This window comes from Corythoichthys intestinalis, chromosome 7, assembly GCF_030265065.1.
Source record: "Corythoichthys intestinalis isolate RoL2023-P3 chromosome 7, ASM3026506v1, whole genome shotgun sequence".
Taxonomy (NCBI): Eukaryota; Metazoa; Chordata; class Actinopteri; order Syngnathiformes; family Syngnathidae; genus Corythoichthys; species Corythoichthys intestinalis.
Genome location: NC_080401.1, coordinates 33,213,520 through 33,226,805, shown reverse-complemented (window position 1 = coordinate 33,226,805; position 13,286 = coordinate 33,213,520). Strand labels below are relative to the sequence as shown.

The 13,286-nt window shown below is 40.2% G+C and overlaps 1 protein-coding gene across 13 annotated transcripts in view; it reads left to right on the top strand.

Annotated features, from left to right (window-relative positions):
* The window catches only part of dab1a (DAB adaptor protein 1a), a 552,095-nt gene that overhangs the window by 451,190 nt on the left and 87,619 nt on the right, over positions 1-13,286 (top strand). For all 13 annotated transcript variants that reach the window (XM_057840958.1, XM_057840955.1, XM_057840956.1 and 10 more), the window contains one exon: positions 12,426-12,557. In XM_057840958.1, the coding sequence (XP_057696941.1) occupies positions 12,426-12,557 (132 nt within the window). The remainder of the gene's footprint in view (positions 1-12,425; positions 12,558-13,286) is intronic.

Here is a 13,286-nt window from a genome sequence, read left to right as displayed (position 1 = left end):
TTATTCTAATTCACATAATAATGCCATTTAAGACTTTTTTTTCTCATGTCGTATGCTCTTTAAAGCAACTCTGGTTTGTCTATCACTGTCAATGGCAGCCGAAAGTTATTAACTTGTGTGTTTTATACAACTTAACTTTACACGAGTAAAGAGTAACCGTGAAGTTTTGATGTAGGCAACAGAAATCTGTCTGGCCACTGCATTCATCAGTGGCCATTGTGCTGACTTCCCCCTCAATGTCCACTCTGATTGCTCTTTGTGTTCGAAGTGCTCGTCGCACACGGCGGAAAAGAGCCTCTGCTTAGTGTTCAAACAGCCAAATCATTTGACCGGACTTCCTATTGTTGGTCAAAATACTGAGTAGTCACATGAGATTTTTTTCCTCTTCGGGTTTGATCACTCTGCTTAATTTTACAAGAACACGCAGCATAAGCATGTGTTTCTGTGACATCCCATAAATAACTGCAACACCAGCCCGCCTCACTTTATCCGAATGACCGTGAATGTGCCAAGCAGCAACATGCAGCCAGATGCCCTGCTCGTACCCGCCTTTATTAGCTGAGACGCTGAGCCCCAAGATTTACACGTCGATGGTGCATATCCAGCTGTAACTCAGAGGCACGGCGCCGGTGACCGGTGGCCTCCCGCGTGGCGGCCATATTTCACGTGGACCAGCTCATCCCGCCGGCAGTGTCGTTTGTCATGCCTCTTTTTATGTTCGTCGTCAGTCTTTGTCTCAGCCCCAAGACAGTGGGACGACGGAATAAAGACACGAGGCGGACCAAGTCGGAAGACGGTCGGGGAAAAGGCAAGCATATGTCAAAGTAAAGCTTCCCATAGGGAGACTTTGTCCTCTGTCTGCACACATTAATATTAACTATAGCGATATGCCGTCCTCACTATCAGTCCTAATGGATAGCTAGAAAGAGAGAGACAGCCGGAATGACTCTGCTGAGGTTCAGGGTTCTTGACAGTCTCATTCCCGGCCTGCGCATCACTCAGCCGGATGGGCGGATGGATGCGCCAGCTCGGTCGCCAGGATGGATGGCCGCTCTCTCTCGGAAGAGGGAAGGTCGTCCGGAGCGGAGGAAGGGGGGCGCTTGAGATGAGGAGAAGAGGAGAGGAGACATTAATCTTAACAGAGGGCATGTTCCTCTTTCTCAAGCTTGCTTTCAGACACGTGCACGCTTATTGGAAATGTACACGTGCGGAACAATGTTACTGTTTCATTGGAATGTTGGTGAAAATTGAACCTACTTTAGGCTCAGGTGTGGGAAAACAGTTGTACTCCACAGTCACATTTTACAATGAGCTAAAATCATGTGGATGTAAATATACAGTGGTCCGTTACATATTCTTAACTTTTTGAGAAAAAATGTACTTCTTAAAACTAGTTTTACTAAATCATAATTTACTTTTACTTGAATAGATTTGTGAAGAAAAAAAACGCTACTCTTACTTCGGTACTTTAGGCTACACAAGAGTCATTAAATTTTTCCTCTAAATATTAGATTTATTTATTTTTTGCTAGCGATGCCAAGAGTAACTCTACCAATTTCACCAATGAGACGTCGCAGCAATAATAATATGACTCCATTATACCAACCAAACGCAAGCTTGCAGTTCTATGATCACTCCAGCCTGTTCAATCATGTGGCGTCTTAATAGCACTGTAAAAAAAATTAAGTATTTGACAGAGAGCGCTGCCCTCAACATGACTCGAAAGCGTGGATTTAAACCTCTCTCCCAGTTTTTATTTGGCGCTGATTGACCACTGAAAAATAGAGATATGATCCTTTTAAATTCATAATAGTAATGAGAGAGCTATTCACTATTTAAACTAGGAACTATTTTCTCCACTAGAGGGTACTTATGCTCTTTGGACAAATAATTCATCATTCTTCATTTCTGTCATATTTTTTTCTCTCGGCGGAATTAAAAGATTTGTTTTTCATTTTTTTGTATTTATTTGGCTTAATGTGGCTATGTAATGGGTTATTGTACAGTATTATTATAACAACAGTTCATATAGATACTGTAAGTTTGTGTTGAGAAAAAAATACCATTGTTTAAAAAAAAAAAAAATGAAGTCAATACAACTAATATAAAATGCAAGCAGTTACTCACAATGTCACTCATTACTTGAGTATTCTTTTCACCAAATACTTTTTTGGATGACTACTTTTACTTTTGCTTGAGTAATATTATTTTGAAGTAACGCTACTCTTACTTGAGTAAAATTTGTGGCTGCTCTGCCCACCTCTGGTATTAATACATCTGCAATCAAATGTCGTTTCCCGATACAACATTTGCTACATGAAACAGTTCAGCTTTGATTTTACATCGGGATTGGACACAGAACCTGGAAAATAATATGTCAAAACAAACCAAAGCATTTGGTCATTAAACTTTCGCGCAGGCAGTTTTGGCACTTTTTTTTTTTTTTAGCTGCCAACTGTTTTCAAAGCTCCACATATTGCCAGCTATTTAAACCAATACAAGCAGTGAACCTACCAAAAAAAGTCAACTCTCCCCTTTCACTAGAATTTTTTTGTTTTGTTTTGTTTTCCCATTATGTAGTAATCAGCAACGGGACATGGTTAGCTTTCACAAGAATCACCTGATGTTAATATTTTTAGCTTCTGTGACACTTCAAAATATAAATCAAGAAAAACAAAATTGAAAAAGTACTTTTGATGGCAAAATGATTATTTCTTTTACACATATGCAACTCTTGAACATGATGTGTGTTGATCGCCACACACACTTAGTAAGAAACATATACATTCTTTGTTCAAGTGTAAGGTGTCTAAATCTGTTCGGCTTCCAATGTCTTGGCATTTCAATTAATTGAAAGAGGGATTTTTACACAACAAAACCACCCTTACCTGTCTTTGTGTGGACCAAACAATGTACAAGTCCTTCACTTGTATTGGCAGGGTTGTCTACACTACATTAATTAGTCATCAGAGGCTTTGTTATCATTTGGGTTGGGTAACAGAGACACCGAACGATCGCCAGAAGGGAAAACAAGACATCACTCGCTATTGACTGAGTTTGTGTGAACATACTTCATTGTCACCGACAGTCTGTCGGGGGAAAGAAGCTTGTATTTTCTATTGGCAAGAAGCATGCATGCTAAACTAATATGATTTAACAAAATCTATAAACCCCAATTACACTGATTTCTTGTAAATAAAAACAGAATACAATCATTTGAATATCTCTTCACTTGAATATTTCATATGCGTGTGTGTGTGTGTGTGTGTATATTACATGTCAGAAAATGACTAACACAATTTTTTTGGGGGGAGGGCTGCAAAAATTCTGACATTTTGAGTTTGACGACTGCAACACATTTTTTGTTGGTATGATAACTTTAAGCAAAAATACCGCGGTTTCACGGTATCATGGTATTGCAATTTATAACTCTGAAATGTGTTATTTTGAGATGTATGGGTTAAAAAAAAACCATTAAACAGGATTTTTTTTTTTTTTCGCAGCATATTTGTAATTTGGAACATCAACATGAATATAATGTTAAAATAAATCAATAACAAAAAATGAATAACTGAAATATTTTGAATAAAATTGAAATAAATAGAACTTATAAACTAAATTCACAGCTCAAGTTCCTCAACAATAGAACAACAAAAATAAAACTGGAATTAAACAATATATGATCTAATTTTATGTAAAACACATACCATTACTACTATGGATATTAGGGATGGGAATTGATAAGATATTTACGGTTCCGATTCCAAAATCGATATTGCTTAACGATTCGATTCTTTATCAGTTCTCTTATCGATTCTAATTCGGACTAATGGACTGTATGAGGTTCTGGGTTCAATATGTTTTATGGTTCATTCGCCTCGGCGTGTCTGTTAGACCACAAGGAGTGGAGAGTGGAGTTGGTCTTTGGCACGTTTAATCCAACTTGGCAACAGGCACAACTATTTACAGGCAATGGCACTTGATATGAGAATCACTCAATGAGCAGATGAGCGCATGCGTGGAAAGATGTTGATGTATTTGTATGTTGGCAGTGTATCAAATAATTGTTCTCCCCACTGTATGTGTGGTTCTGAAAGGAAAGAAAATTTCATCATATTAGAGCTGATGCAATAACAAAATGCAAATTGATTGTAAAGCAGTCAATAACACATGACTCGCGCATTATAATGAACACAAAGGTGGGGGGCGCGAGTGCGCACGCACAACCTGGAAGCACGCTGCGTGCACGTGCGGTCATCTTCACTATAAAAGTGGCAAAAACTAAGCACTTTACGCTCATATTGTACAACATCAGATTAAGATGCTAAACTAACTCATTCCCGCTTAACACAAATGTGCAATGCGAATATATTGTAAACAACACTCTCCTCTACGCAGCGAGGACAAGCGGGAGCAACCAGCCGACGTAACAGTAAAAACACGAAACGGTCGCGCTGATAACGGCTCTAACTTATCATAAGAACTTTATGACATGAAGAGGAAATACTTACATTCATTCATGGATACACACAGATTAACACTTCCTCGCACACACGTGAACAGGTGGTTAACACTCTGCTTGAAATGCGCACCTTACTCCTATTCTCGGTCCCAGAATACGCAGCGCGTGTGATGTAGGACAATAACAGGAAGTAATTGACTGGTTGCTATGGGAACAAACGCATACCCAAGGTACCTTTCTAACAGTAATATTAAAATTGCTAATAAAATCATTTAGGATTATTTTAGATGCATATATATTTTTCTTACAGAGTATTCCACGAGAAATACGATAGACCCATTAATAGACTTTTTGGGAAAAATCACCATTTCTTTGCATTGATTTCTGGCCTGTGAAAATAAATGCAAGATAACTCGGCGACAATTCTTCAAATTATTCTTGGTGAGTGGTCCCTCTTTGAGTAGTCATGTAGTCTTACTTGCTGAATCGAATGTGTGTAACATGAGTAAGTTACGTGACGTAAATCGTGCTGGTTGGAATCTATAAGAGAATCGCTAGATAAGCTGCCAAACGATTTCATGGAATTGTAACAAACGGAACCGGTTCTCTATAGGAACCAGTTCTCGATTCCCATCCCCTAATTAATATTAATTAGTTGAATATTAATGGAGAGCAAGAGAAAAAGACAGAGTGCGTGTGTATGACTCATATTATTATTTACACATCATATATATACACACACACACCCTCTATCAACACAGAAAGTTGCTAGAGAGAAATACAGTACCACCACAGGCTGTATTATGAAAAGGTTATTTTGAACAGATGTTTACAATGGTTTACAAAATAGGCTAAAGGTAGAGAAGAAAATAGTTAGCCGTCTCGATAAGCTAACTGGCCACGCTAACAAGCTTTACGTCATACTATTTGTTTACCATCCCTAGACACACGAAACACACTGGAGTGAACTCTCGTAGCTGGGACGAAATGTTCATGACAGCGTTTACTTACCTTAAATTTTGGTGTAAAGTGATGGATGGTGGTCACGTGAAATCATGTTGGAGGTCCGGTTGTCTGTTGCCTAGCAGTAGCCGAAGTACTCCCATACTAGCGACTTTTTTAGTGTTGTTTCAACACCTTCAGCTATTGTGTCTATTCTACAGCACAGCGACAGACACAGGACAGAAGAACAACCGGAGGGGGAGGGGTGAGCGCTGCCGCTCCGAGCAACAGATTTCTCGCTGCATTGAAAAAAAAAATAGCTAGTACCGTACTTCAGTATGATGGAAATTTTTAGTGGTTTTGAAACTGTGATGTTTTCATAACACGGTAAACCTTGAAACGGGTAACCGGCACATGCCTAGTCCAGTGTTTTGAAAACATTTTTTTTTTACATGCACGATTACAAGGAATTTGGGGAATTTTTAATGTATCATAAACAAACAAATAGAAATCTGGAGAAATCTGCACAAAAACTAACATTGTATGCCACTGACGTTATGCTGACATTTTCATGTATCCATTTGGGGGAATCTTCCCTCCAATAGTAACTAAAAACCCATCTTTTAGCTGCTTTTGTGATCATGCCAACAATGAAATATTCATTTGGCGCAATCTTGTGGCATCTTGGTGCCAAGCGACAACTATATTGAACTAGATTGAGATGCTTCATTGAAACAAAAGCAGTGTTTTGCCACCAATTATTGACATCTTAGTGCCAAGGAACTATGTTGAAGTGACTTGGTAAGGTAATGGAAGCAAAAGTAGTCATGTGTCTGTGTTATGTTAAAATCACAGTCCCAGATTAATCATACTGTTTTTTTGTTGTTTTTGTTTTTAGTAAACAATTCTAAAGTACCAGGAAAAAGTTAATATGCCCTCAGTAACTCCTTTCAAAAGTTGTTCTTTGTTTTCATGAGAGGGCTGCAACTTGCGCAGTTTATCAATCAATCTCAGTCCAGAGGTGATTGTCGCGTTTTTGGCTCTTGAGACGTAAAATCAATTTGAATTTGGAGAGGCCGTTGCCCCCTTCAAGCTGTTCTGCGCACTCTGTCACCTACACGCTCGCACAAACGCACACACTTTCCCAGAGATAATTTAATAACAACTTTGGGTTGTGTGTCGCCTTGGCTGCTATTTTCAGGTCAATCAGGGGGAACGATCATAATCATTAGTCTAATTGTTAATTATAAATGACTCATTTAGGATTACATCTCTGTCACAGGTGTGTGTGCGTGCACGTGCGCGTGTGTGTGTTCCCAGCATGCATCTGGCACAGGCACGAACAACAGACTGCACATTTTAGCCTGACTTCTAGGACTTGTGGTGTTTTTGTCATATGGGAACAGATGAAGCGATCAATTCGACAGCTTGCCGAGCTGTGATTGTCACTGATACCCCCCGCCCCCCCTTGAAAGCCCACCCCCTGCAAAAAGCAATAACACTGCCATCTGCCTTGGGCAATGCCAGCTTGGCGCCCTCTATCTAAACAGGCCACAGTTTAACATGGGCCCTCAATGAGGGTGTTTGTTGCTACATAAATTCATGGCAACAATTGTATGCCATTCTACCGAAAGTAGATGCTTCAAGCACAGTGTCAAAATGGTAAGACATCCTCTAGTGTGAACTCATTGACTGCCATTGTCAGCGATTGATGTCCAGTCCATTTAAAGTGGGAGGGTTAGCAGCGAATGAACTAACAAACCAAGGCTAGGTTCACAGTAAAAGTCAATTCTGATTCTGAAAGCAACACATCTGATTTTTTTCATGCAGTGTAAACTAGGGTTGTTCCGATCATGTTTTTTTGCTCCCGATCTGATCCCGATCGTTTTAGTTTGAATATCTGCCGATCCCGATATTTCCCGATCCGATTACTTTTTTTTGCTCCCGATTCAATTCCAATCATTCTCGATAATTTTTCCCGATCATATACATTTTGGCAATGCATTAAGAAAAAAATGAATATAACTCGGACGAATATATACATTCAACATACAGTACATAAGTACTGTATTTGTTTATTATGACAATAAATCCTCAAGATGGCATTTACATTATTAACATTCTTTCTGTGAGAGGGATCCACGGATAGAAAGACTTGTGACTTTGTATATTGTGACTAAATATTGCCATCTAGTGCATTTGTTGAGCTTTCAGTAAATGATACTGCAGCCATGCCCCAATGCATGATGGGAAGTGGAACCATGATGGGAAGTGGAACCATGACTGTGCGTCGTGCTACCAATGGATATATCTTCTCTGCTTTGGGAAATAACTTAAGGTGTTAAGACAAAGATCAATTTCCACCTTGCTTCCCCACATTGCTTCCCATGATATATCTAATCATAGGGAGAGGGATTGCAAGGCTTTAGCCAATTGAAGAAAGGCTCCAAAGGCTGCCAAAATTCACCCTTCTCATTAAGCGCTGCCTTTATCTCTCTATATAGTTAAAAAGCCGTCATTACAGATTGAGCGCGACAATGAGTGAGAGGGTCGTGCAGCGCATACATTAATTGCGTTAATTATTTCAACTTGACACATTTTTTAATAAATCGATTGCCGCCGTTATCGGGATATTTTTGATAACCCTACCTTAAGCCTAAACTAAAGACTTTGGATGAGTGTAACATATTATGTCTGTAACGTTAAATACAATTAGAAAACGATTTAAATAATATATGTACAGTGATACCTCAGCTCACGAACATAATTGGTTCCCAGAAAGTGTGTGTAAGGCGAAAAGTTAAGAAACCATTAAAATGAGAATAATCCGTTCCCAGGTCCCCATAAAACATAATTTTCTACTAAATAAGCCTTAAAACTACACAAAAATATACCTTATTTTATGTATAATAATTGTGCTATTGTGTTATAATTAAAGAAATAAACTGTACTGTATAATAAAGTCGTTTTATTTACCTTTGTGATGGTAGTTGATGGCTTGATGGAATGGAGTGGGAGGAGGGAGGGAGTTACTGTTTGGAAGGAGAGTGTTACCGGCAAAGTGCGCAGTTAGCTAGACTCCACTGCTGTGCCCACCACATGCTTTTGGTTGTTAATAAAAGCCATCCGACGCCTCTGGGTGTTTGTATGCACGCCGCCACCTTTCTGGAGAGGAAATCGGGCGAACCGAAGACAACCGACGACAACGAGCCAACGTGACTCGCCGGTCCACTTCTCACTACGGTGGGAAGCTGAAAGCACCGCCAATTACCAGTCGAGGGCGAATTGGTAACACGAGTCACCTTCCATAAGGACTGTAGGTAACTCTTTTTCGGCCCCATAATAGCAAAAGTACACTCAATATGGTCCAAAATCTCTATCAAACACAAACCACGTCCGCACTCAACGAAAGTGAGGGGACGAACTGGGACGCCGTGAGCGTGCGTCAGCTTCTCGTGGCGCTTTTCGACCGCGTGAATTGGTTCGTCCGCCGAAAACTAGTTCGTCAGCAGAGACTATATGCTCGCGAATTTAATGTTCTTGAGGCGAAAAGTTCGTGAGCTTAAGCGTTCGTGAGCCGAGGTATCACTGTATATTAAAAAAAGGCATGGCCGATATTTTTTTGCCGATTCTGATACTTTGAAAATGACGTGATCCGATCGATCTGCATCCCGATCGATCGGGACATCTCTAGTGTAAACAGTACAGTCCAAATTTTTTTTCAAATCGGACCTCGTTCTAATTCGTATGTGGATATAAATCGGATCTCTATCTCTGACCTATAGGGAGCATGATAAGTATTTGAACACCCTGCGATTCTGCAAGTTCTCCAACTTAGAAATGATGGTTGAGTTTGAAATTTTAACAGCAGGTGCTTGTCCACTGTAAGAGACAATCTTAAAAAAATCCAGAAATCTCAGTGTATGATTTTTTTTTAAACAATTTATTTGTATTATACTGCTGCAAATAAGTATTTCAACACCTGTCTATTAGCTAGAATTGTGAGCCTCAAAGACCTGTTAGTCACCTTTATAAAGTCCACCTCCACACCACTTATTCTCCTAAATAAGTAGAGTGGAGGTGGACTATATGAGTCTGATTTTATGACCTGTTTGAGGCCGTTAGCTGCATATAAACACCTGTCCACACCATACGCCCCTAAGAGCTGTCCAAGACACCAGAGACAGAATTGTAGACCTTTTACAAGGCTGGAAAGAGTTACAGGGAATTTGCCAAGCAGCTTGGTGATATAAGATCCACCGTTGCGTTGGAGCAATTATTAGAAAATGGAAGAAGCTAAACATGGCTATCAATCTCCCTCGGACTGGGGCTCCATGCAAGATCTACCTCATAGGTTCTCAATGATCCCAAGAATGGTGAAGAATCAGCCAAGAACTACACAGGAGGAGCTGCTCAATGACCTGAAAGGAGCTGGGACAACAATTTCCAAAATTATTGTTGGTAATACACTAAAACATCAAGGTTTAAAATCATGCATGGCACTGAAGGTTCCCTACTTAAACCAGCTCATGTCTAGGCCTGTTTTAACTTTGCCAGTGACCATTTGGATGATCCAGAGGAGTCATGGAAAAATTTATGTGGTCATATGAGCTCAAAATGGAACTTCCTGTTTCCACTCATAGTGTTTTGAGGAAGAATGAATGAATGAATTTGAATGAATGAATTTATTGTCATTGTCATTTATTGTCATGTCAGAAGAAAGATGAGTACAACCCCAAGAACTCCATCCCTACTGTGAAGCATGAGGATGGTAGCATCATGCTTTGGGGGTGTTTTTCTGCACATGGGACTGGACGACTGCACTGTATTAAAGAGAGGATGACCAGGGCTATGTATTATGAGATTTGGGGGATTAACCTCCTTCCCTCAGTTAGAGCATTGAAAATGGGTCGTGACTGTTTTCTAACATGACAATGGCCCGAAGCAGACAGCCAGAAAAACCAAGGAGTGGCTTTGTAACAAGCATATCAAGGTTCTGGAGGGGCCTTGCCAGTCTCCAGACCGAAACCCGATAGAAAATATTTGGAGGAAACTCAAACTACATATTTCTCAGTGACAGCTCAGAAACCTGATTGATCTAGGGATTTTTTTTTTTTTTTAGATTGTGTCTCACCATGAAAATTTCAAACCCACCAATCATTTCCAAGTGGGAGAACTTGTAAAAACACAGGGTGTTGAAATACTTACTTTCCTTACTGTATGTTCAATCAACAAGTGAAAAATGTCACCACTGTTAGGCAAAACAAACAGTCGCGACCGAGAAGCGGCGGACAAAGGTGCAGAACATACCTTTTACTTCTTGCTATCACATGTGAAGCTATCTGTTTAAGCAAATGTTTGCTCTGGTAGGCTACAATCCTCAATATTGTCTCAAAAGTGTGACCTCTCGAAGGTATCATATTTACTTTTGTAAACCGTGCAACACATTACAAAATGTTACAGTCCGCATGCTTGTTACGTCAGGTATGCCTTCCAAACACCTACAAGTCGCATTTGTTTTTGCAATGTGCAAAGCTACACAAAATTATCGGAATTAATCCAAATAACGAATTGTCCATCATGCCCTGTAGTCTGAATATAAGACAGAACGGTTACAGAGCAAAAACTGAATAGAAAACGTTGTGTAACATGCTGCAGACTGCAAATATCTCTAACTCTTTCTGGTTTTTCCAAAGGAAAAAAAAATGTGGGTGAGGCAAAAGTAGCTGAGAATGAAGCAATTCTGAGGACTTTCATTATTAACTCATTTGCTCCCAAAAACATATCAATATGTTCTATTTTTAATTGTTTCAATGCCCCAAAGACGTATTTATACGTCTTTTCCTAAAAATCCATTTTAAAGCAATAAATAGCGCATTTGGTAAGACCCCCAACCCGATTCAACGGCAATGAACGGGCTGGCCGCACGGCCGGGGCGCCTGTGGAAGGATGCCAGGCGGCGGACGACCGAGCAGAAAAACCGAGAGGACGCCCGGGAGGACAGGCGCTGGATGACCGAGCAGAACGACCGGGACCAGCAGTGCAGCAAATGATGTCCTTGAGTCCGTGCTGCTCGCCGAGCAGACCCCGTAGAGACAGAAAAAAATCCATCTTTATGAGACAGGCGGCAATGAGGGAAAAGTTTAACCGGCTGTCGCGGCCACAACAGCGTCATCTCTGTTAGTTATGCGTAAATAAATTGTTACTTTGCTATCAAAAGCTCTATTTGTCTTGGTCATTATGATATTTTGTAAAAGGAAAACATTATTCAGATGTTTGGGATGTACCTTGTGCAAAAAATAGCTGTGTTAAAGTCAAAGTTATGTTTGAAATGTATGCTTTCACAAAAAGCTCAATTTCCCTGTTTTTTTCATCAGAAATTGGTAAATTGCTCAAACTAAGCTGTTTTCTAATGCTAATTTCTAAAGAATGGAAAAAGATACGAACTTTTTTTCCTGCTGAAAGAAGAGAGTCTAATCTTTCTTTTGGTGGGTCCCATGTTTATATAGCAATAGAACAGAATTTTCTGTGGGCCTTGCAAAATCAGTCAAAATCCAGTAAAACGGCTGGGAGGCAAGGGCCTTGCTCCGGTGAAAATGGCTGGGAATGAATGAGTTAAATAATTCACTAACAAACATCCCCTGCTCCACAGAATATTATGTTCAATGGCTACATGAACACAGAACTTACTAAAAGAAAGTTTAGATTCCCATTTTTCATCATAAAAATAGGTTTGTTTTCACTCTTTTATGTTCTTTCATTATGAGCAGTTGAACATTATAAACAACTTTGGTAGTGAATGAGTTAAGCCTTCATAGATTTTATTCAATCTATCATTCATTCATTCATCTTCTCTACGGCTTATTCTCATGAGGGTCGCGGGGGTGCTGGAGCCTCTCCCAGCTAACTATGGCCACTAGGTGGGGTGGTCAGCCATCATTTTAAAGTCAATTGCTGTAGTATGCAATAGCACCTTTAATGTTTCACAATTCTAGTGATTGATACATTTCACTCCCTTCAGGTTCTGCAACACCACCACGCCGTCCATGAGATATCCTACATTGCCAAGGACATCACGGACCACAGAGCGTTTGGCTACGTCTGCGGAAAGGAAGGCAACCACCGCTTTGTGGCCATCAAAACAGCGCAGTCGGTCAGTATTTGGATATTTTCATGCTGTTCAACAAGCTTTATGAATAATTCATGAGATTCCTCTCAAAGCCGCCGACCTCTTGACATTTAGATAAGGACCTTTGCACAGCGGCTCTTGTCCCGTTGTGCTGTTTATCAAGGCGCCATTTACTTCGTGGAGCTTTGTGTTCAATTCCACACCAATACCTCAGCCCTTTCCGGACCTCTTGTTGTGCTCTGTTCGCATCCGGCCAGCTCTCTCTGTCGCCGTATCGATTTCCCATGCTGAGTCGATGGGAGTTTGAGTGTGTGTCACCGGCTCTAATGGCACATCCATCCTCCCGGGCGCTGCTCTTTGACTCACGGCGACACAAACAGCACAGTCACACATGCACACCTTATTGCGGCATAGATCAGAGATCACAAAATTGGTTGTCACCAAAGGCGACCCAGTCCGAGTGCTATCGGTCAGCTTTAGCTGGCATTTACCTGACGTGAGTCTGAGTAAATGTAGCTATTATAAGCTTACTTTTATATACGAAGGTTGTGACCAGCCATAGCTTGACCTGCAAGTGTAATTTACACCTGAAAAGCTTTCCAGATTTCTTTGTTTGCTGTGTGACATGTGCCAAGATAGGTAGGGCAATATCAAAAAGATACATTTAGGTTCAGCAAACTTTTTTTTTTTTTTTTATAACTAAAAAAAATAGGAATACCACTCCAGTTCAGTTCCAGTTTTGGACTTTGCACC